Below are 25,866 nucleotides of genomic sequence, written 5' to 3' on the forward strand. Positions count from 1 at the left end.
TTCCCCAGGGAGCCATGGTACCACTTGAGGTGACTGTGCTGCACTCGGGGGGCTTTCTTAGTGCTTGTGCCCAGGTGGATGCTTCGAGTCACATCAGTAGCTCCAGATTCTTGTCCTAAAATTTCGTGAAGGGCCGTATTGAACATCACTTACGGTATCTCCCCCTCCTCCACGTCGGACTGTAAACCCCACGAGGCAGGAATAGTTCCTTGCTGTAGCCTCAGCCTCAGTGCCGTGTCTGGTCCACAGGATGTACTCAACTCACCTCAATGTCTGCATGTGGGTCCACTGGGCAGGTGACTGGGGGGTGGAGAAGAAACACCTAGAAAAGCCAGATGTTCCAATGTCCTGAGTGACCATATTTCTATGATGTCCTTGCACAGACGTGAGGGAGGTAGCAACTGTTTTTATTTACATTCTAGGGATAGTTAGTTAACAGCTGAGGAATCCCATTAGCAGTAGACACTGCGGGGGAGTTCGCTTTCAAAGGCGGTGGCTGCCGTGCTCTGGCTAACTAGCATCCACGCTAGGTGGATCTGGAAGGTTGGATCAATTAGAACTTAGATCTCAGTTCCCTCACCAGGGCTCAAACCCACGCCCCTGCAGTGGAAGCGTGGAGTCTTAACCACTGGACCGCCAGGTTTCAGTCCCCGTTTCTTTCTGTGTAAAGAACTTGGAAAAGACAACGTGAGCCCCCCTAGCACATCTGAGGTGGTGTGGGACACTGGTGCCCTCAGAATCTGAAAAGGAAGGAGCCAGTACAGCCTGTCTGCAGAGGGTTTGGGGATGGGGGAGGGGGGAGGATGATGGAGCAGTCTCTGCCTGACACCTGTGGCCCTTGCACCCTCTGCAACGCTGGTCCTGAGGAATCAGAGTAAGGCAGCGGGGCCGTCGTCACTACCAACCAGCAGGGAAGAGGACGAACGCAAGGGCTGTGTGTACGTGTGTGTGACAGCGTCAGAGCCAGGAAGGCAGCAGCCCTGATGATGGAAAACCATTGCACAGACTCAGAGAGGTCTTCACAGCCCATACCTTAACCCTTCATTTTCTGGTTTGAGAAACTCAACTGGTTTAATGCCCTCTCCCCACACACCCAGACTCCTTTCCTTAGCCGATAACACCCTATGTGGTCTGACCGCCCCTTACCTCTCTGACCTTGCTTCTGCCATTCCAGCCACAAGGGCATCCTGCTGTCCCCCCAACACACCTGCTCACCCCGGACTCAGCCTTTGTGCTCACAGAAATGCCCCTCACCATCTCGTTTCCTTCAAATCATCCTATTCCGTACCTTCACAGCGCTGATCGTAACCTGCAACAATCATGTTTATTTACAGGTTTGGTTTTACAGTTGTGGTGGTGGCCGTCCGTTGCCCCCATGGAGGCCCAATTGGCCAGGGACTCGTTTGTCTGGTTGACTCCTAGCACATAGTAGGTGCTCAATGTTTTTGTTGAATGAATGGATGAATGAATTCGTGCAGCCCCTGAAATGTCACATATTAACAACCCAGCCACTGCCAGTCAGCACGATAGACCCTCTTCAGGTGAAGACCCTGGAGGCGTGTGGGAACACGGCTGCTGACTGGATTCACACTTGGGGTTTATTGAATTTATTATTGTAATTCTGCAATAAAGGTGACTGACCTATATGTCACCCTTCCCAGGGGCTCCGAGGACTGGAAATACACCAACCCAGAACTGTTCCATGAAGCTAGTCACCTGGGAGAATTTGTGGAAAAGAAACTGGAGGTTAATGGGCTCTGGCTTGTGACTGGGAGCTCTGCTGCCTCTGATGACTGAGTTGAACGCGGCTCTGCCAGGGTCAGGTGGAACCTGAGAGCAGAAGGCGGCACGCCTCCACATCCGGGGCGTCAGGCAGCGCGGAGGATCGTTTTCTGTGCATGTCAGTGTGTCTGCAGATGACAGGGCTTTTTCCACCTAGAACTCAGTGGGGTTCCCAAATTTCCCGAGGAAGAACGTGGTCTGTGTGGCTTTGTTTATAATCAGCGGCATGAAGGACCTATTGAAACAGATGGTGGAGTAAGAAGGGACGTGGACTGGACTCTGAGTTTGGTGACGGTGGCTGCTGCAGCCTGGGTCCCCTCCTCTCTGACGTCCAGCACAGCCTCGTGAGCCACCTGCCGAGGGAAAAAGAAACATCAGCAGTTCATATGCAGACACCTTTATTTACTGAGTTTTGGTGTTCTGCCTAGGAACAGGGACACCCCCTCGGGAGGCTCCAAGGTGATACCTGGCATTAGGTTTGCTCAACTAACTACAGCTGTTGTGGTCACTGATCAGCTGGTCCTTAAGCACGGAGTTAAATGAGTCCCAGTTCTGCCACGTACTGTTGCAAAACTTATTTGGGTGCTGTGTGCTTCAATTTTCATTTCTGTTAAACGATGATCGTACCTGCATGCCTCCCACAAGTTTATCCAGTGAGTTAAAGATCTTACAAAGCAAGTGCTCATGAACTTGCTAGCGCTTGTAATTGCTACCATTGTTGCGCAGGAGATCTAGGTTAGGGATTCCTAAATGCTGGATCCCTGCTTGGTCTTCTAGGGAAGAAATTAATGTACTCTCAAACTGCAGGGGGCTGGAGAATTCCCGACAATTACAACCATTGTTTTTCTTTTTGTTTTTTAAAATTTGAACTTTAATCACTGTTTTTCATATGTGCAGAAAAGCATCTCATGGGAAATGTTCATTATGGTCATCGTATTCCAGTGAGACCTGTCTGCATTCTTTCCCTGAACACTGGTGACAGAGATCCCTTTCTGTGGCCCAGGACCACTTCTGACCATTATAATCTGTCATAAAAATAAATGTTTAGGTTGGGGATCAGAAACTCATATGTGGACAGAGGCTGGGCAGATAACCCCCATGAGATGATGAGATGTCTTGTAAGAGCAAGGGGCACATGGGGAACCTGGAGGGCTTGCTTGGGCTGACTGTTTGGGCTCACTGTTGCCATGTGGGAATTGGGCTTGGCACATAGTAAATGCTCAATAAAGAGAATCAGAATCTAAAGTTTTAGGTCCAGTATGTTACATTTTAGAAGTCAGCTCCCTTTCCTCCTTTCCTCCCTCCTTCCCTCCTTTTCTTTCCTTCCTTCCTTCCTCTCTCCCTCTCTTTTTTTTCATTTTCTTCCTCCCTTTCTTCTTCTCCTTCTTCCTTTCTTCCTGACTGCAGACCAAACACAACACATCTACAGGGTACTCACGGCCTATGAGCAGCTACATTATGACCTCGGTGTGAGCACCTAGGCTTTAGGGAGGTGAGGTCAAACGCCAGGGGACAGCTACTCATCTGCAGTGGGTTTGGGGCAGCAGAGCTGCCTGCCGAGTAGAGGTCTGATTCTCAGAGCACTGTAGTTGGACCTTAGGAACATTTATTTGAAGAGGGATAAAAGATGCCTGTGTATCAGTGGTATGACGGCCATAAAGCCACAGGCCTGGCAGCCGTGAGATGCAGCCCTCCTGTTACACAGAAGTCACTTTGCCTCCTGGGGCCTCTGGTTGCTAATCAATGAGATGAGGTTGCTCCACAGGCCAGTCTCTACAGGCCCTTCCGACTCACGCTTTCATGCAAATGTGCTAATCAACCAACTCACTTTGGAAACTTGAAGGAAGTCTTTCTTTGTGATTCCAGAAAAATCAGCATCTTTGTCAAGGGCATCCCAGATGCCCATCTTGGGGAGGATATTTCCAGGTTACAGGAGGAGGAAATGGAAAATTTTGGAATGAACACCTCTAAGCACCTGTGGAAAAGAAGAAAGAACAAGATGTGATCACGAGCCCGTGGTGACCATTCCAGGTGACATTTCAGGAGCCTCCGCTCTTCCTCCAGGCACCGGTTGCTGCTAGAGGGATCAGTACATCCCAGACCACCAACCCAGCTTGCTCTGGAAGTAAGCCTTCTGGATGAGCAAGTCCAGCTTTGGAGATATACGAGATGAAAAATGGGCCCCTTAATGAAGTAGGGGGCAGAGCTGAGAAGGGGGACAAGCAAAGGTGACTATAGCAGAGGCCCAGGGGAGGCACTGGGCAGCGATGGAAGTGTGTCTACTATCCCTGGCCCAGAATGTGCCTCTCACCACCCTTCCTGAGACAAACCCTGCTAATCCCTGAGAGCAGCAAAGTTCAGTAGAACTTTCTGCAAAGTTAGAAATATTCTCTACCTGTGCTGTTCAATATGGTAGTCATTAGCCAGCCCCATGTGGCTATTAAGCAACTTAAACACGGATAGTGCCAAGAAGTAAATTTAAAATTGTACTTAGTTTTAAGTAATTTAAATTTAAGTTATAACGTGTGGCTGGTGGCTCCTATATCGAACAGCATAGGCCTAGAGTTTGGTACACTTCTCTCTTTCTCTGCGATGGTTTTTTCTGAACCAAGAATGAATAGCTCACGTTTACTGAGCATTTATTATGTGCCAGGCATTGTCCCAGACACATTCATCAACATTATCTCCATGTTAAAGATGGTAAATCTTAGTTTTAGTGCTTTTCCCAAGGCCATGTACTTAGTCACAGAAGTGAAAGTACAGAAGTGTTGGATGAACATCTAAATTCCTCATTGGGGGGCTTCTTGGGACATCTAGCACAATGGACAGCTCTCTCGCCCCTGTTACCGTCTCCTGCGCTGGCTTGGCCATCTCCACCTTCTCTCTGCTCTGTCCGCTGCTCTTTAGAGAGCCCTCCCCCACCCCAGTCTCCGTGCTGCCTCCTCTTTCTCCATCCACCCCCGGGTGCAGTCTAGGAAAGAAGGAACCTGAAGCATCCTACAGTGTCCCTTGATCCCCCTTTGCCTTTGTCATCAGAATGCCCTTCCCAAGCCCCTGTGTCCTTTCCATACCTGTGGCTCAAATGTGTCACCTCACTGAGGCCTTCCCTCAATCCCAGCTCTGATCTCTCTTTGCTCAGAAGCGCCTCAGGACTCTGCCCACCCACTGACCTTTGTCTTTCTTGAATTACAGTTATCCCTAAAACTGTCTCTTCTCTCCTCCTAGACTATGAGCATCTGGGAATGATGCTAACGATGCCAGGAAAATATTGCTACGAGACTGTGCATTAGACCTTGACATGCCTTGTTATCTTATGATTAACATCCTTTTGATACCCTCCATAATAAACACAGAACTACTAAGAATATTACGACTGAGTAACATTTATTGGACACTTACCATCCCTTAGACGTTCTCCTAAGCACTTTAAAAATAGCAACTTATTCTATCCTTTCAACAACCTGTGAGTTTGATAATATTATTATCCTCACTTTATAGGTGAATAGCAAGTTTTGTGTGTGTGTGTTTATGCAATAATTCTACAGAATTCAATATTGAATTGGCTGATAGAGTGAGCTCTGCTGACACAGAATAGCTACCGTGACGTAATACTTTTGCAGTGATCTATTAGCTACATGACCTGGGGCGATCCACTTCTCCTTTTGGAGCCTCTATTTCTTTATCTGTGAATGGGGGTGGTAACACTTCTCATCTGTCCGGTATCCGTGAAGTTCAAGGGAGAACATGTCTGCGGCCCCAAGCTCACTGTCCAGCATGTAGTTGGTGCTCAATCTGCAGGAGTGATTATGCAACAGCTGTTATCGTGACATTTTCCTCATCCTTGGGTGTGCACCATCACCTGCCTCAGGCCACAGCAAATTGGCATACATACCCGCCTCTTCTGGAGTGAGCGGCTCCACTTCAGTGTCCTGGCTGACGAGGCGTGTCCCAGCTGCCTCATCTTGCCCTTGCCAGGGAGGACAAAGAAGGCCACAGTGTCTCTGCTGTAGTCCGTCTGCAGCACAGAGTAGTTCAGCTCTGGATTCACCCCAAAACCAACTTGTTCCGCCTGGTGCATCATTGGAACATGTACATTGGTCCTCTTGCCCACCAGGAATGGGAAGCTTTGACTTGTGTATGCAGGGTTAAAGCGCTTCTCCTACTTGGCCAGCACAAAGAGAGAAGAGACGTCTTTATGTCAAAGTACAATTAGTGAGGTGAAGACAGCGAGAATGGTGAAGTAAGGATCTCTGAAAACTCTTTCCTCCATAAAAACAATGAGAAAACTGCAACAATGGTCAGAATTAACTTTTTTAGAACTCTGGAAATTAACCAAATGCTTTCATAAAATCAGGGAACAATTTGTTAGAGAAAAACAACAAAATCTTGGTAAGAACAGTGAGCTTTGTGGTACTTTAACTTGCCCTAGTTCCATTTTCCACTTCCCAGCTCTTTTGTAGCCTGAAAGTATAATGGCCTGAATTAGCAGTGAGATATAGCAGCCTGGCAGTCACTGAAGGGAAAACATAGGGCTGGAACCCTAGAGCAAAGTAAGAGGACTGACACTAGCCAACTTCAGTACTTACTACAAAGCTACAGTAATCAAGACAGTGTGTTATTGATAAAAGGACAGACAAATGGATCAATGGAACAGAACAGGGAGCCCCCAACTTGACCCACATAAATACAGTCAACTGAACTTTGACAAAGGAGCAAACGTAATACAATGGAGCAAAAAGTCTTTTCAACAAATGGTGCTGGAAGAACAGACATCGATATGCAAAAAAAAAAAAAAAAAATCTAGACATAGACACAGACCTTATACCCTTCATAAAAATTAACTTGAATCACAGACCCAAATTTAAAATACGAAACTATAAAACACCTAGAAGATAATATAGAAGAAAACCTAGATGATCTCAGGTATGGCAATAACTTTTTAGATACAGCATCAAAAGCATTATACATGAAAGAAATAACTGATGAACTTCATTAAAATTAAAAACTTCTGCTCTGTGAAACACAATGAATGAGAAGACAAGCCAGATTGGGAGAAAATATTTGCAAAAGACACATCTGATAAAGGACTGTTATCCAAAATATACAAAAAACTCCTAAAACTTAACAACAGGAAAACAAACAACTGGATTAAAAAAATGGGCCAAAGGACCTGACAGGTACTGCAGCAGAGAAGATATACAGATGGCAAACAAACATATGAAAAGATGCTTCACATCATATGTCATCATGGAATTGCAAATTAAAACAACAGTGAGATACCATTACACACCTGTTCAAATGGCCAAAATCTGGAACACAGACAACTCCAAATGCTAGCTAGGATGTGGGGCTATGAACTCTAACACATTGCTGGTAGAAATGTAAAATGGTACAGCCACTTGGGGAGACAGTTTGGTAGATTCTTTCAAAAACAAATATACTCTTGCCATATGATCCCACAACCATGTTATTTTATATTTATTCAAAGGAATAAAAAATTATGTCCACACAAAAACCTGCACCTGTATTTTTATAGCATTTATTCATAACCGCCAAAACTTGGAAACAACAAAGTTCTCCTTTAGTAGGTGAATGGATGAAAAAACTATGGTACAAGCAGGCAATGGAATATTATTCAGAGATAAAAATAACTGAGCTATCAAGCCATGACAAGACAAATAGGAAGCTTAAATGCATATTACTAAGTGGAAGAAGCCAATCTGAAAAGGCTACGTACAGTATGATTCCAACAGTATGATATTCTGGAAAAGCCAAAACTTTGGAGACAGTAAAAAGATCAGCGGTGGGAGGCAGAGCACAGAGGTTTCTAGGGCAGTGAAAACATTGTATGATACCATGATAATGGATACATATTATTATACATTTGTTCAAAAATATAGAACGTAAAACCCTAAGAGTGAAAATAAACTACGGACTTTGGGTGATTATGATGTGTAGGTTCATCAAATGTAACAAACATACTTCTCTGGTGGGAGATGTTTGTAATGGAGGGGGTTCTGCATGTTGGGGGGTAGATGGGAAATCTGCACTTTCCCTCAGTGTTTCTGTGAAACTAAAACTGCTCTTAAAAAATAAAGTCAACTTAAAAAGGCAATCAGGGCCTCCCTGGTGGTATAGTGGTTAAGAATCCGCCTGCCAAGGCAGGGGACACGTGTTCCAGCCCTGGTCCGGGAAGATCCCGCATGCCGCGGAGCAACTAAGCCTGTGCGCCACAGCTACCGAGCCTGCACTCTGGAGCCCGTGAGCCACAACTACTGAGCTGGTGAGCTACACCTATGGAGCCTGCATGCTTAGAGCCCGTGCTCCACAATAAGAGAAGCCACTGCAATGAGAAGCCCGCACACTGCAATGAAGAGTAGCGCCTGCTCGCCGCAACTAGAGAAAGCCTGTGCGCAGCAATGAAGAACCAACGCAGCTCCCCCCCTCAAAAAAAAGAAAGAAATCAATAGAAATTTTCCTGAGGAAGTTCAGGCAAAGACTTTAAATCAGCTATTTTAAACATGTTCATACAACTAAAAGAAACCATGTTTAAATAACTAAAGGAAAGTATGAGAATGACGTCTCACCCAATAAAGAGCATGAATAATAAGATAGAAATTATTTTTGAAAAGAAACAAATAGAAATCCTGGAGTTGAAAAGCACAGTAACTGAAATAAAAAATTCTCTAGAGGACTTCCCTGGTGGTCCAGTGGCTAAGACTCCACGCTCCCAATGCAGGGGACCCGGGTTCAATCCCTGGTCAGGCAACTAGGTCCCGCATGCCGCAGCTAAAGATCCCACGTGCCGCAACTAAGACCCAGTGCAGCCAAATAAATAAATAAATAAATATTAAAAAAAAATTCTCTAGAGAAGCTCAATGGCAGCTTAGACTAGGCAGAAGGGAAAAAAAAACCCAAAACTGGTGAACCAGAAGATACAGCAATTGAGATTATATAGTCAGAGGAACAGAGAGAAAAAAGAATGAAGACAAATGAATAGAGCCTCAGAGACCTGTGACAGTCTGTAACGCATACCAATATAGACATAATGGGATCCCAAAAAGAGAAGAGAGAAAGAAGGGAGAAAGATTATGGGAAGGAATAATGTCCAAAAACTTCTGAAATTTGATGAAAAACATTCATGTACAACATTCAAAAATCTCAACAATATCTGAATAGTATAAACTTAGAGATCCAGAGCCTAGACACATCATAATCAAACTGTCAAAAGCAAAGGCTAAAGAAAGAATCTTGAAAACAGCAAGAGAAAAGTGATTCATCATGTACAAGATATCCTCGGTAAGATTCACAGCTGATTTCTCATCAGAAACCAGAGAGGCTAGAAGGTAGTTGGATTGCACATTCAAAGCACCAAAAGAAAAAAAACCCAGTCAACCAGGGGAATTCTACATTGGGCAAAACTACCCTTCAAAAGTTAAGGAGAGATCAGGACATTTTCCAATAATAAACAAAAACAGAGGTTTTGTCACTAGCACACCTGCCTTATAAGAATACTAAGATTCCTGCTCCCTCCGCGGGCCTCATCCAGCAAGACTGGCGCCGGGAGGATTTTAGACTGAGTGACCCGACAGCAGTTGGAAACTCCAGCAGTTTTGGAGTAAGTCAGTGTTGGGCTTGTATCAACTCTGACGTTCACGATGGGCGAGTTTTTTTTTTTTTTTTTTTTTGCGGTACGCGGGCCTCTCACTGTTGTGGCCTCTCCCGTTGCGGAGCACAGGCTCCGGACGCGCAGGCCCAGTGGCCATGGCTCACGGGCCCAGCCGCTCCTTGGCATGTGGGATCCTCCCAGACCGGGGCACGAACCCGTGTCCCCTGCATCGGCAGGCGGACTCTCAACCACTGCGCCACCAGGGAAGCCCCACGATGGGCAAGTTTTTAACCTCTCTGGACTTCAGTTTTCTTTCTCCGCTCTGTGACGTAGGGGTAATTACCTGCACCCTGTAGAGTCGTTCAGAGGATGGAGAGCAATAGGGCGCTTGCCTATGTCAGGCCAGCCCCCACGTGATAGCCACGCTCCCAACAGCCTCTTTGTTGAAACTAAATTTATGTAAATTGAATAACACTTTATTATACCAAATATGACTAAAATTAGAGGAAAGTATACGAGGAATCTTTTTGCTGAATGAGTAATTCCTTTAGGAAACTGCAAATTTCTCTCCATTTCCATTTATTTGATTCACCCATCTTTTGTTTTGTAGCTTTGTGTCTGTTTGACTAGAGTTGAGTTTTCTCTCTAAGCGGGGCTCACATAGACCCACCCACCTACTGGACTCTTTATCCACACGTTCCAAGCTGAGCCCCTAAGCCATCCCACCCTGGGCCCAGGGGGCATGGATCAAAGCCGCTTCTCCTTCATGGCTCTGGTGCTTTTCCATTCTTCACTTGGGAGCGGGGTGGAGAGACGGGCTTGTGGCTGGATATTTGCGACTGTGAGCGGGGAGAGGCTGTAGGCCGGGCCCAGAGGGACGGGAGTTGCTGCCAGGTTCAGGGATGAGGCGCCAGGGAGCACGGGGCCATCCTACCAGGGGCCAGAGTCCCATCCTGGAGAGGGCTTGGTGGGGTGGGGCACCTGCTAACACCCTGTGCCTCCCGGGAGCCCACATCCCCGTCAGCAGACACGGCCTTGCTGGAGGACTTCAGACTCCGTGCCCCCCATCCTGCTGAGTGGGGATCTGGGCTGAGCAGGGGGCACCCTCTGAACTAGTAGCCTCTCATGGGTGTTGGCTGCTAGGAGTCCCGGCCCCCTCAATGGCGCTGGCCTCCACGTGACCTTAGGCAAGTTGCTGCTTCTCTCTGGGCCTCAGGGAGGAGGCCTCAAAGGGCTCCTTACTCGACAGCCTGGGCTCCACGTCCACAGGCCTCAAGAGGCAGGTCTTTATGCTCTTGGGGGAAAAGCATGAGGAAAATATCTTATTCTGTCGGCTCTTCAAATCCAACCTCCTGAGACTTCCCTGGCGGTCCAGTGGTTAAGACTTGGCGCTTCCACTGCAGGGGGCGTGGGTTCGATCCCTGGTCGGGGAACTAAGATCCCACATGCCTCACAGTGCAACCAAAAAAAAAAAAAAAAAAAAATCCAACCTCTTTCCCCGTTGTCTTCTCTCCTCCCAAACTCCTGTCCACCCGAGGCCACTCCTTCTCTCCCCCAGCCCCATGAAGACCCTCGCCCCTCTCTCCGTGGTGACAACTGTTGCCTGGAGGTATGTGTGCGTCCTGCTGGGGGCTCTGCCTGACGGAGTGACAGGGACACTCCGTCCTCTCTGTGCTCGCCCCGTCTGGGGTCCTCCTTCCCAGACCCCACTGCCTTCATCTCACCCTCCACAGGCTCACACCCCCTCAATCCCTGACAGTCTTCCAGCGCCAGTCACTAACCACACTGCAGACAGCCTGCGCTTCCCCCAGATGCAAATCTCGGGGGTCACCCACCTGCTCAGATCCCTCCATGGCTCCCCACCAACCTGGGGAGGGATGCCCAACTCCTAGCATTCAAGGTCTTTCTCCATTGGGCCCCAACTTACCTGCCCCCCAGCCTTATCCTGGAGCACACAGCTGGTCCTGTTTCCTGGACAGCTGGTCCCATTTCCCTTAGTCCACCCACCCTCTCCTGTCTTCATTTGCCTCCTTATCTAGCTTGGCTGTCAAAGAGCTTCATTTCATTCCCAAACCCTATGCTCCCCGGGGCCGCTGTGTCTGTGACACTCACTTCTGGTGAGTCCCCACACCTGGAATGAGCCACCTCTCTGCTCTTTCTCTGCCAGTGCTGTGGGGAAGGAGGCTCAGTAAGGCGGGCTGGTCCACTGTGAATTCCCAACCAGCCACCTCTATTTGCCTGGCAACAGAGCTCTCACCAATGCACTCGCGCACAGACTTTGGGGAATCTCTCAACCTTTTCCTTTTCCTTGAGATGGGCTCCTCACCCTGCCACAAACACATGTACCCACGCATGCGTGCACACACATACACACACCAGACAACCTTGCCTCCTACCTCACATTAAAGAGAGACCCTCAGAAAAGGAACTGCCTCCCCTCCCCCATCAGACATACCCCTGCTTTCCCCAGCACTCCTCCCCTCCCCCATTATTTCTAAGGTCCACCTCCCTCCCCAAACTCTAGAAACCTTCCTTTATCTCCATCGCAGGACCCTTATATCTCTCTCTTCTGTGTTTAAACACTACTCAACTGGATCCTTGCCACTGGCTTTTAAAAATAATTAATTAATTATCTTTTATTGAAGTACAGTTAGTTTACAACTAAACTTGAGTTAGTTTCAGGCGTACAGCAAAGTGACTCAGTTATACATACATATATATCTATTCTTTTTCATATTCTTTTCCCTTACAGGTTATTACAAGATATTGAGTATAGTCCCTGTGCCATACAGTAGGTCCTTGCTGGTTAGCTATTTTATGTATGGTGGTGTGTATATGTTAATCCCAAACTCTGGATTTATCCCTCCCCCTTTCCCCTTCGGTGCCCGTAAGTTTGTTTTTATTTATTTATAACTACGTCCAAGTCTTGTCCATTAAGACAAACCACCGCCACTACCGCCAACACATTACCTTCTAGCTATTGCTCTATCTCCGTCCTCTCCATCACGGCCCAAATCTGAAAGAGCTGCGTATTCATGGTCTCACCTTCCACTCACCCCCTGGCCCACTCTAGCCTGGCTTCTGGGTCCACAGAACCAGGACCAGGCCATGAACACATGTAAGTTCTCATCTTACCTGACTTCCCAGGAGCCTCTGACACTGGAGACCACACTCAGCCCTAAGCATTCCCTCCCCTTGGCTCTGGGACACCGCGTCCTCCTAGGTTTATCATATCTCTCTGCTCCTCCCCCTTGTCTCCTCTGCTGGTTCCTCTTCCCCCAGTCCTCACGTGTTGGGAGCCTGCCAGCATCTGTACTTGGCTGTGTTGCCCTCTTCATTTTAATCTCTCCGTTCTCTCCAGCTGACCTCATCACGCCCACGGTTTCATTACTAAGAGACGCAAATCATTCATTACTTTCAAGCTCCAGCCCAGACCTTTCTTCTGAACTTCATGTATTTGACCACCTACTTGATATCTCCTTCTGATGTTGCAAAAGAACCTTAAGCTCAACGTGACCCAAATGGACTGAGACTCTTTCCCAAGCACCATCTCCCAACCAAAGTTACAACCGAAACTTCCTTTCAACACCTCCTTCCACGGCACCACCACTCACCTAGTTATTCAAACCTAGGACTCATCCTTGCACCTCCTTCTTCCTCACTCCCCTTGTCAACATATCACTTACGTAGGTTAAATGTTCCAACAGCCTCCTATTTCCCAGAGTGTGCGCTGACATTTAATCCAACCCACAGAGCCTGTGCTCTGCTGGCCTCTCTAACTTCATCACACATCTGAAAGCCAATGCTCAGACTGCTATGTCCAGCCATTCTGCCCATTTTCATGATCCTCACAGGTGATGCTTGTTGGACCCTGCTCCTAGAATGTTACCCACACTCCCCTCACTGATCTTCCCCCTAATTAATTCATATTCATTGTTTAGATCTTAGCTCAAGGAAGATCTCTTTGACTACCCAGATAAGAAAAATTCCTCCTATGAAATGTTTCCATAGCACCATTAACCTCTTAGTGAAATACCTACCATTGTCATAATTTTGCTTTTATTTGTGTGGCTGAAAATTTAATGAATCAGGAAGTTGTCTATATTGTTCTCCCTGTACAGCACTGTGTGGTCAATAATAAGTGCTCAATAATTGAAATAAAATTAAATGAGCGATTTATCTCTGAGGGGTGGTACTGATTGGAAACGAGCAAAAGAGACTTTTTTAGGGTCTTAATTAGGACGATCATTCCACAGGTATATACATATATAAAATGTGAATTGACTTACACTTCTGGCCAAGATAAGTCTGACATTGGACTTGCAGTTAGAAAACTGGACAAAATATATGAAACAATTGAGACACAAAAAATATGAAACAATTCAGACACTGAACAACAGGCAGAGAAGGGAAACAAATGAGGTATCTTATAATTGTTTCAATTTTCTGCCAATTGGCACGTTCTGTACACAGGGAGGGGAGCCCAAGAAGAACACGGTAGATTTGCTTAGAAGATGGGTATCAGAGTCTGGGAAAGCTGAAGAAGCTACAATTTGTGCAGCAAAAATGTACATTAGCTTAAATCCAAAGCTAAGTGCTCAGCTCTGCATGCACAAAGTGAAATTCCACAAAGTTGGTCAAAAACAAAAATAAACAAACAAAAAAACCCTGCTGTTGAGATGTAAGCAGAACAATTCCTAGGATTCACATAGCATGGGGAGGTATTTAGGTTATAACCAGCCAGAGTGACGAGACCTCATGGAACACCTGGGGCATTCAGTAGAGACCCTGGAAGTTTTGCATCTTGACATTAGGCTAAATTAACTTTGGTTTAAAGCTGTTCTAGGCACCCCAACAAAACCTGAAAATATGCATTGACAGAATAAAGCAGTTTTGTAGGTAATTTAGTTCACTGTCAAAACCAATGTCAACACACCATAGAGGAAGACAACAAAACCCAGATCAAAAAATTGTAATGCCACAATGTCCAGCATCCAATCAAAAATTGTTAAATATTCTAAGAAATGGGAACATGTGATCCATGTCCAGAAGAAAAAAATCAGTCAGTGGAAACAGACATAGACATGACTGAAATTATGGAATTAACAGACAAGGACTTTAAAATAGCTATTTAAATATGCTTAAACAATAAAACATTGATATAATGTGAGAAAAATCAAATATATAAAAAAGAATCAAATTGACCTTTGGGAGATGAAAAATTCAGTAACCAAAATGAAAAATTCACTGGCTAGGCTCATAAGAAAATCTAAATTGTAGAAGAGGTCAGTAAGCTTGAAAATAGAGCAATAGGAGCTCTCCAAACTGAAGAGAGCAAACTGGGGGAAAAAAAATAACTGTGTCCCAGTGACCTGTGGGACAAAATCAAGTGGTCTAACATATGTGTAATTGGAGTCTAGGCAAAAAGTGGGTAGGGGAGGACAGAAGAAGCTTTGAAGAAAAAATGGCCAGAAATATTTGTGTAATTTACACTATATAAACTATACCTAAGTAAAATAGACTAAATAAAATAAAATGAAATGAATGCAGCCCTACCATTTCTTTCCCTATTGGTATGATCACACATGATTTTCAGTCTGTCTAGATTGCCCTCGCCACTCTCTCACCTGACAAACTCCTTTCCACCTGCCAGCTCCAGTTCCAAATCACCCACTCACCAAGTACTCCTGGATCCCACATAAAGTCTGTGCCTCCCTTTAGAAACACCTGGAGCAAACCAGAGCAATTTACATTCCTACGTGTCTGTCTTCCTGGTCAGACAGTCTGGACCTTGTGTGGCTTCCTCCGGGACAGGGACTATGATCAGGGAGTGATGGGGAGAAGAATAAAGGGAAATATAAAGACGGTGGAGGCAGTGGGAGGGCAGTGGGAGGAAAGGTGGGAGCCCCGAGGGCCAGGCTTTGCTGATTCACCCACGCCCAGGGCCTTTTGTAAAGACCTACAGTTGGCGAAACACAAGTTGGCAACCTAAAGGAGTATGGGGTTCTCCAAGCTTGGCTGTAGTCTTGTAAAAGTTCGGATTCCCAGGCCCAACCTAGAACAGCAGAATCAGACTTTCCAGGGAAATATGAGAAGGTTTGGGAGTGGAGAAAGCTGGCCGCTCCCTCCCCACACAGCTTGTGCCCTGGCCCCAGAGAGAAGCTCTCCAAGATTACTTTTGGCTCTGAGCTCCTCAGCTGCTGAGGTCTTGGACTTCCTGGAAAGCAAAGGCCTGTTTCTCCCCAGATCATAAGACCAATCTGGCTGGCTCAGCAACAAAGCAGGAGCGGGCCCCCATCCATGGTCCCATCAAGATGGAATCTTTCTCCCAAGTCCATCTTCCAACATGGAGCCTCTCCTGCTGTGTCCGGGCCACTCTAGACTCTTCCTTTCTGGGCTATCGGACCTCCTGCCTGCCTCACATATCTTTATGCTTTGGTCCCATTCCTGGTTTATGAAGATCTTCATATCACTTCATATACTTCTCTCTTTATATGTATATATTTAATGTATTTTTGCTATTAACTGTGGAGCAGATCGGGTGCCTCAAGGCTGACCTTGCAATGCCATCTTAACCACAAGTGACCCTTCAGAGCCTCCCAACAAGGACCCAACATTACCCACTGTGGACCTGTGCACCTGTCTCAAGGGGAAGGGCTACCCAGAGCTCCTGGCAACCTGTTTTGCTGCAACATTGCTCATTTCTTAGCCTGCCTGGATGATCACCTGACTTTTAGGCATCTGAGTCAAGCTGAGGGTGGAGATGTGGAAGGTGGGTAGATCTAGACAGATGCCCAAGCCCTGAGGAGTTTTTTTTTTCTGACTGTTCATCTGTTTCTGGTTGGTTTTGGAAAGGAGGTCTCTATTTCAACATTATGAAACACACAGGCTTCCCGCTCCAGAAGGGATCTTTCTCCTGGGGGGCCCCTTTCCCCAGCCTATTCCAGGAATCTGTGAGTCTTTTGTTTACATCATGCCAAGAAAAACAACAGTCAAAATGTTACCTGTGCTGGAAGGACAAGCGGCTTTCATGGAAGCGCACACAGTGCACTTCCCTCCCCAGCCTGGATGCCTTTAACAGCCGTCACAGATACGGATGGATGTTTACCACGTGCAAAGTAGATTCGCACGCATTACATCATGGAAGCCCCTCAAATACCCTGTGAGACGTCTCTGACCATCCCCGCTTCACAGAGAGGAAAAACTAAGGATTGGGCCCAACTAAGTGCCTTGCCTAATGTCACAAACCAAATGCAAGACAGAGCTGGAATTCGAAGTTCAGCCTATCTGACGCCAGGGCCTCCTGCCAACCTCCAGCGCCTTGAAGCCCCTGCCGAAGTCCTTAAGGTGAAAGGCCATTAAACGCAACACAGTATCTTGGGTTGGAGCCTGGAACAGACAAAAGGATATTAGTGAAAAAAAACTGTTGAAGTCCAAATAAAGTTCAGTTGAGAGTAATGTTCCAACATTAGCTCCTTAATTGTGTCAGATGCCTCATGGTTACGTAAGATGCTAACATTGAGGAAATCGGGGCCAGGGGAAGCAGAAACTCTACTATCTTCACAACTTTTCTGTAAATCTAAAGTGATTCAAAAGTTTAACATTTATTTTAAGAAAGAAGAATGGCCAATCAGACACATAAGTCATGAACACTTTCCAACCTTGGCCTGAGACTCCGGGGCAGGGGATGGGGAAGGTGACTTCCATGAAACAACCTCAAGTGCTTTCTGCCTGTGACGTGGACCCGGGCAGGAGCACTATCCTTCCTTTACCAGCTCTCCTTCCTGATCTCCTCGAGGAGGAAGTCTCTCCTCGGCGCCAGCATGTCTCTACAGCCATCGGGTGGCTGTTAACTTTCCTTTTTAACAAAGAGAGCAGGTTTCAGGCTCAGAGGCTGCAGGAGAAAACGGTCTCGGTGGAATATAATCACCACCTTGGTTGCGTTGTATATTTTTACAATTAATTTTTATTTGTGTCAAGTCTTTATTTTTCGTTTTCTATATTTGGTTGTGATGTTAATTTTTCTGCTTAAACTTTTTTTTTTTTAAAAACGTGCATCAATTTGAAGATCAATCTAGGTAAATAATGGAATGAAAGAGATGGGGGTTCAGCCACAATCGTAAAAGTGGTTCAGGAGTGGATGAAAGTTGGGAAATTAAGTGGAAATGGAAAGCACGTTTCACAAAGAAAAAGGGTGCCTTGGCCTCGGACTCTTATTGTCACACCTGATCACTGACGTGGTGACCCAGGAGGGTGGGAAACGCTCTCTTGGCTGGGCCTGAGCCAGAGGAAGCCGGCCACGGGACCCTAAGCTCTCGCCTGGCTTTCCCACACTGGCACCCTGTCTGGCACAGACTCAAATGCTCAAAAAATATTTGTTGACTCAATGAATGCGTGGAAGAATGAACATGCAGATAAAACTCTGGAGTCAGTTCTGTCATTTCCGATATGAGTGTCAAAGTATTGTCTGAGATAGAAGGGCCTTGGGGGACCATCCAGGGCCACCCCATCATGGCACAAATGGGAAATGGAGGCCCGGGAAGAAGAAGGTGTTTGCCCGAGCCACACAGTTTGCAGGAAAAGCAGGGCCAGGAAGGAGGGCTTCTCACCTGTGATTATCCTCGCCAGCACACCAGCCTGTCACTTCCGGTGTGTGACCACACGAATGACCTCAGCCCAGGCAGACAGGAAACCAGCCTCCTGGCGCCCTGCGTGTGCTTGAAAAGCCGTCTGCTCGGAAGCCACATAAAGGCTTTCTGCATTACTGGAAGGTCAAGTTGGATCACGTCCCAGGGGCCTTCCTACCCTGGGATTGTGATGCTGGGCACTTCCGTCCTTGGCCGAGGCTAGCCTCTCTCCTCTCATCAAGTACACCCATTCGTGGGCATCTCCTGGGTCAGAAGTCTCCAGACACTGATCATACCTCAGAGACCACGGAAAGCAGCACCTCAGGGATGCCACCTTCCCAAAGAGGTCGACCTGACCACCAGCAGTCCCTCCAATCACCCTGACCTGCGCTATGCAATGTTCTTATTTAGTTATCACTCCTGTTTGTCATCTGCCTCTGTCTCCCAGCCTGGAAGCCCTGCAAGGGCAAGGAGTTGGATATTTTTTTTTTTTTTTTTTTTTGCTGCAAATAGCATTATTTTATTCTTTTTTATGGTTGAGTAATATTCCATCGTGTATATATACCATGTCTTCTTTTTTTTTTTTTTAACATCTTTATTGGAGTATAATTGCTTTACAATGGTATGTTAGTTTCAGCTTCACAACAAAATGAATCAGTTATATATATACATATGTTCCCATATCTCTTCCCGCTTGCGTCTCCCTCCCTCCCACCCTCCCTATCCCACCCCTCCAGGCGGTCACAAAGCACCGAGCTGATCTCCCTGTGCTATGCGGCTGCTTCCCACTAGCTATCTACCTTACGTTTGGTAGTGTATATATGTCCATGCCTCTTTATCGCTTTGTCACCGTTTACCCTTCCCCCTCCCCATAGCCTCAAGTCCATTCTCTAGTAAGTCTGTGTCTTTATTCCTGTTTCACCCCTAGGTTTTTCATGACATTTTTTTTTTCTTAGATTCCATATATATGTGTTAGCATACGGTATTTGTCTCTCTCGTTCTGATATGTTTTGTTTACTGATGTGTCTCAGCCCCTGGAACAGTCCCTGGCACAGAGTGGACTCTTGGCAAACCTTTGTTGGATGGATGGATGGATGGACAAATGTTCCAGAGTCCTAGCTCTGTGGCTTTCTAGCTGTGGGGATTTGGACAAATTAAGTGATCTTCCTGAGCCTCTGTTTTCTCATCCGTAGAATGGAATGGCCACACTAACTTGATGGGTTGGGGTGTCAGGGGTTTGGGGAAAGGCCCTATGCAGTGCCGGGATCCTGAGAGGCATATAGTCAGTGTTGGTTACATCAAAGTCAAAACACATTCATCCGCTCATGAGGTCTGTCAGTCCCCAAACATGTGGCCTGGTGAGGTTTCTTAGAAGAAGTAGGAGTCAGCCTTTTCTGGATGGATGAGTAACACGTTGAAAGGAACTGGTGGGAGGGGGAGAGTATGGGGAACAAGGGGAGCATCCGGGCGGGGTGGGACGGCAGGAGCAGGGCAGGGAGGTGGCGATGCAGAGGGTGTGTTGAAGAAGCAGGCATGGCTGAGCCCCACGGCAGGCCTGCCAGGCAAAGGCGCGTGGCCTTCCCTCCCTGAGGAGAGGAGAGCTCTGGGTGGGGCTGGCTGTGTCCGGAACATGGGTGATTTCTGGGACAGTCTTTCTTTTCAGCAAACACGTACTGAGCATGTTCTCCATGTGACCTGGCTCTGGGCCCTGGGGACACAGGGACACCCAGTCTGCAGCCATCGGGACACTTAACAACGCACGAGTTTGTCTGGGTCACCCTCCAACTAAATGTCTGCTAAAGCTGTCCACAGTCCTTCATTTAAAGACCAGCATTGTCCCCGTGGCCCACGAGGCCCCAGCCTACCTCTCCAGCCTCACCGCCCACTTCCTCCTGCCTTATTTTGTTGCTCTGGCATGTTCATCTCATTTCAGTTTTTTGTCCACACCACCATCCCACCTCAGGGCCTTTGCACATACTGTTCCCTCTGCTTGGTACGGTTTCCCTCTGCTCCCCATCCCAGCTGCTTCCCCCTCTTTTTTGCCCAGATAGAATTTATTTCTGTAGTGAAGAATGAAAATATGGCTGTGAAAGTAGGAAATCATATAGAAAAATATTGAAGAGGTGCAACAGTCCTTTTTAGAATAAAGTTAGTTAAAATAAAGATGAATAAAGCACTAGATATTAAGCTTCATTTCCATTTGAAAGACCAACCAGTGTTTTACATATTATTAACTACATGAGGAAAAATACACCCATAGGCAGTTTTAATTAATAGCTATAGTTCAAAAACAGATATGCTCCCAGCATTCAGAGCTTTTCCCAATTGTCATGTTCCCAGGGCCTGATCCCCCACACTGGGTCAGACCCTCCCATTACAAACTCTCAAAGCACCCCATGACCGCCTTTCATCATGTTCACTAGAGCTCATGATCATACATTTATGTGTTGTTACTCGATTCATGGCTGTTTCTTTCACTGGATATTAACTCCATGAAGGCAGGGGCCAGGTCTGTTTGTATCAGCTTCTAGCCCAGGGATTGCTGCGCCATAAGTCATTGTTTCATGCAGGATTTGATTGTAGCCCACATGGGGGTGGAGGGAAAATTCAGACCCAGGAGCCATCACAATGCGTGGAGGTGAGTACTTTACTGAAGGGCTTCTTGGTAGAGAAAATTCCATAAAGAGGTCATAAAGGATTGGGCATTGAAGGATGAGTAGGAGCTCATTAGGCAGGAGGTGAGCATGCCCAGTAGAGGGGACAGCACCTTTCAACAAAGGAGGGGGTGCTGAGGCTCAGAGGCTTTAAATGACATGCCCAAGTCACCCAGCTACTAAGTGGCTTACCCTCCTGTCCCATGTCCCCAGTGGCATACGTCATGGACCTGAGATGACTCATGAGGGTTCTGGTGTTCATCTGGTGTCCTCCTACCTCCATCCCCAGACTGGTGCCAGAGAAATGGTGACTGTCAGCAAAGTACTCCATGGGGGTCCTTTTGGTCCCACATCTGTGTCCTGGGTACAGGATCTCAACCTTCTTGCCCTCCCCACCCTCTCAGAGAGAGGCTGCTTACTCTGGTGCTCCCCAATCTTGACACTTAACACCCTAAACCGGCTCTATCCCTCTCCAGGCTGCCTTCCTTACCGTCTTTTGTGGGGGGTAGATCTCCAGGGCCCTGCGGGTACCCAGGACAGAGGAGAAGGTGCTTATTGAATACACGCACGTGCACACACACACACACACACACGCTAACCGGGACGGGGCAGCTCTCTTACCTTGGACTGGAGCTGAGGAATGACTAGCCGGACCCCCAGGTCTATGGGGAGCCCCTCCCTTCCTGCCCAAACCAGATGACACAGCTGTTTGCTGCCTGCGCCTAGCCACTAGGACAAAGAGAAGTCATTTCACCTCTCTGAGCCTCACTTTCCACATCTGGCCTATGAGTGTCCATCCTGACTGCCGAGGGGTAGCTGAGACCAGAACACAAAAGGCACTGTGAGCTGTGAAAGCTAGGGGTTGGCAACTGCTTCCAGCTCAGGCTCCTTAGGGTCAAGCCAGTGAGGATCCCCTCCTCCCAAAACACCTTCGGCGTTGGCTTTGGGAATTCACAGCAGGAAACAACGGAATCAAGGGCTTAAAGAAACCTCATGCTCATATTCTTAGCCCTGTGAACACTAGTGCCTCCTGGTGGCCATATGCAGACGCTGCAGGGGCATGCTTTCCAGGGGCGGTGCATGGACCCCATTCACTCTTCACTCTTCACTCTTGCTGACAGGTTCAAGCCCCAGGGCTCTTCGTTTTGGGCCGAAATGGTGGCTCTGGAGTCCGACAAACCTGGCATTGAGTCCTGACTGCGGCTACTCTAGGTTGCATGTACTCTAACGCTGGACCAGCCCCACTCCTGTTTTGCTGGACTGAGTCCAGAGCTACCGTGTGGACCCTGTTGGGGAGATATCTGTGTAGCTCGCGTGCCAAACACTCAAAGCCAAGGGCTCTCAAAGGGGAATTAACCTCTCTGAAGCAGTGCGCTAGTTTCCTCAGAGCCCTCGAGGGGATTATCATTTGTCCTCAATCATTGTCTATTTCTGTAGGGAAACAGGGGCACAGAGAGGGTATGGCTTTCCCAAAGACACTCTGTTTCTAAGATTAGAACCCAGGTCTCACTCATTCTGAACCCCAGGTACTCATCGTGGCTCACAGCTTCCCCATATTGTCCACCAACAGTCAGCAGACCTTGGGGGTGTTGTTTATTAAATCACAAAACCCCTCCGCCGGTCAGAGGGGGAGAAGATCACTGTCAAGTGGTTGTGGGTGGAGCATCTAATCCTGACATTTGAATGGGGAGAAAACTGATGGCCACAAGTCAGTGGTGCGACCTGTTTGGACAGTGGTTTGGGGAGCGCCCGACAGTGTGAGATTAGGTGAGAAAGTCCCTGTGGTCTTCAACCCCAGAACATAGTTGAGGTCTGTAGCAAGTCAGATTTCCCCCTTATCTCCCAGAAGGATTAACAATCTTTCCAAGGAAGAGCAGGTTATTCATTCCATTCTCCCTAATCATCAGCAGAAAGTGTTTGTTTATCTTGACCTTAAAAGGTGTCTCCATGGGCAGTGTCTGTGCTCCGGAGCCCGCGGCCCCCTCTGTGCCCTTCTCATCCATCTTCAGGGTAGCCTTGTGCATCGCCTGAGGGAAACAGGAGCGAAGTCAGTGCTTGCGAAGCCGCTTGGAGGTCCTGGATGGGCAAAGGCCAGCAAGAGGCCCAGAGAGGGAGAGGCCTCTGCCAGAGTCACCCAGCACAGCAGTAACTTGGCTGGTGCCAGCTGCCCCAGGGCTCCTGGCTTTTCTGCTGTCATCACTGAAGGATGCTCAACAGTAGATGCAGCATGAAGGAAAGAAATGATGCAGGGGGACCATCAGCTACAGGGAGGGGGACAGAGCGGGGTTTGCTATGTTTCCCATGACTTACAGGGCAGCATCAATGGTAATAATGGCAGAAAGGCTATCCTGAACTTTAGCTAGATGGAAGGGAGATGGTGGCATCCCTGGCCCAAAGCCTCCAGCCCGCTTCACACTCCTTTCATCCTCCTGGTGGAACGTTAAGAAGGAGTCAGATTCCAGGGACTGATGACTCAGACCCCAGATCCACCTGAAAGGCATCAACATCTGTCACTAAGTAATTGACACTGGGAAATTGATGGGCTTCTGTGAAATACTGATACATTTCATTCCATTCTACAAAATGCTAACAATTTTACTGGCAAGCCAAGAGCTGATGTTTACGTATAGAATCGCAGCTATCAGCACATCTGACTGCGGAAAAGAAAAGGGCCATTGAACTCAATAAAGGCCTATAGGAAAGGGGCAGGTGGTATGGAATGTTTATGCAAAGTCTGCAGCAGGAAAACTTTTAAAAGCAATAAAGTTCTATTAACTGTCTTTCTTCCTGTTGCAAGCTAGAAAATACAGCTGAGTGATCCACCTACTGTCAGCTCATCTTGGCAACTCAGATCCTTCCTAGATTGGCTTGAATTTAGCCCCAGCCAATCCCCAGCCACTTGGGCTCCACGCCTTCCCACTTCCTATCCTTAGGCCATGCTGCTCCCCCTACAGGTAGATCTTGCCCGCACCCTTCTCTGCTTGCTGAAATCTTCCCCTTTCTCAGTGCCCTTTAAGCCTAAAAGTAGGGTTCCCAGATAAAATACAGGATGTCCAGTTAAATTTGAATTTCAGATAAACGATGAAATTTTTAGCACAAGTATATCCCATGCAATATTCAGGATATATTTATACGAAAAAAAATCATTCATCACTTATCTGAAATTTGAATTTCACTGGTGTCCTGTGTTTTATCTGCTAAATCTGGGCACCCTACCCCGAGTGGTCCTCTCTGACTGCTGCCAATAGGCAGGTGCTCAGCCTTGCTGGAGACCATGGAGTCCTTTGCTTGCTTATCTCTACATTACGTAGAACATGTTTACGACTTAATCCTCGCAAGCCTGGGTCAGTTCTAGGCCTGATGAATGTTCCAAGCCTCCATCCATTGTTTGCTGCATTGAATCAACTTCCAAAGTAGGACCAGGAGATTGATGGTTCAGATTTTAAAGACTAGAAACACGAGGCTTGGGAGGTTATGTGATCTGCTCAGGATCAATATGGCTGGTTAGAGGCGGAGCTGGATTCAGCCCTGCCTGACTGGTGGGTGAACTCTTGGCTCGTACAGCTGCTGTGACAGTGGCTCTGGCCTGGGGCTGTATGAAGACTCCCTGTGCTGGAGGGGGCAGCGTTGGGCCAGGCAGGCTTACCTCACCCACTTTCAGGCTTCGATGACGGGAGATTCTGGTGAGATCACCGTGTTCCTCAAAGATTCTGGTGATGCCCAGGTAGGAAAGAGTCTTCTTCAGGTCGAGGTTTCCGGTGATGAACACCCGGGGCACAAACACATCTGTGACCCTAGGGAGTAGAAAGTGACACAGATGAGCAGAAGGACCCTGCCGCTTTTCCAGGCAGCTTTAGGAGAGGTGATGATGAGGCATTTGTCCTCCCAGCCCCTGAGGTCTCAGAACTCCTCTCCATCCACAGAATGAGGAGAGGCTCCTTAAACCTGGGATGGGGTTTTAAAACATCCATGCTCTCTGAACTGTGTTCCTATTTCCCATCAAAACTGCCCGTGTCCTCATCCACAGAAATGTCCTCGAGTCCCCACGTCTCAGGACACCTTCAGCGCAGCCATTGAGGGTATCCCCACTGTAGCCTCAGCCATGCCCAAGCCCTGAGCTAATCGTGACCCCAGCGATCTGGTGCTAGAAGCAGCAGAGCCCTAAGGTCGGAAGCCAGGCAGAACTGAGTTCAAATCCACTCTGCCTTCCGTGAGCTCTGTGACTCGGAGCAGATGATTTCACCTCTCTAAGCCACTTGTATGAAAATGACGATGGTAGCACCCACGGGGCCAGAAGAGGGCTAAAGCGAATGCGTGGAAGGTTCTCAGCAGCGTCAGTGTCTCCCCTTGGCCTTGAAGGAGTAGCTTCACGTCCTCCGTGGGTGGGACCTGGGTTGGCCTCCCTGCCCTGGGCCTGGGGTCAGATGTCCTGAGGCACCTGTGGACCCTGGACTCCTGTCCACCTGGTCGTGGACCCCATTTCTTCTTGCCTCTGCAAGGACCTCATTCCTGCCTTCGTTTCCTTTTTCTCCTGCACCGTCCATAAATGACATCTACTGGATCACCCTCCGGGGCAGACTGCAGGCTCTAACAACCCCCATCCTCAAATCAAAAGCAAAAACATCTCCCTTGGCCCCTAGTCACGCCTCCAGCTTCCAGCCCATGTCTTTTCTCTCTTTCAGGGCAGAAGCTGTCTCTACCATCTCCACGTTCTCCCATTATTGCCTCAACCCATTTCTCCAGAGTTGCCGCTGACCTTGCCTTGCTAGAGCCAGCAGCCAAATCTCGGAGAGCGGCACTAGACAGTCAATGCTTTGTTCCATTTCGAAGCGCTCCCACCCAAGTCCATGCCCTCTGCTCTCCCCGTCCTTTACTGCCACTCGTCTCGTCCTCCGCGGCTCCGCCTCCTTGCCTGTCTCATCACCATGGTGCTCCCAGGCTCCCCACTGCTCCTTTTCGCTTGTATATCTTTTCTTCCTCCTGAGGGATCTCATTCTGTGTCGTGGATTTAAACACCAACAGTAGGCCCGGTGACTCTCAAACTTACCTTTCCACTCATCCATTCATTCAACACATTTTTTTTTTTTTTGCGGCACGTGGGCCTCTCACTGTTGTGGCCTGTCCCGTTGCGGAGCAGAGGCTCCGGACGCGCAGGCTCAGCGGCCATGGCTCACGGGCCTAGCCACTCCGAGGC

At 47.7% G+C, this 25,866-nt stretch overlaps 1 protein-coding gene across 1 annotated transcript; it reads right to left on the bottom strand.

The window, feature by feature from the left end:
- Positions 1-1,935: 1,935 nt before the first annotated feature.
- LOC115867103 (serpin A9-like) lies at positions 1,936-25,495 on the bottom strand. The gene is given in 7 exon segments (XM_070045043.1): positions 1,936-2,048; positions 2,051-2,135; positions 3,611-3,702; positions 3,705-3,757; positions 5,679-5,973; positions 24,324-24,466; positions 25,434-25,495. Coding segments are annotated over 7 exon segments (843 nt in total).
- Positions 25,496-25,866: the final 371 nt, after the last annotated feature.

Source organism: Globicephala melas, chromosome 2 (genome assembly GCF_963455315.2).
Source record: "Globicephala melas chromosome 2, mGloMel1.2, whole genome shotgun sequence".
NCBI lineage: Eukaryota > Metazoa > Chordata > Mammalia > Artiodactyla > Delphinidae > Globicephala > Globicephala melas.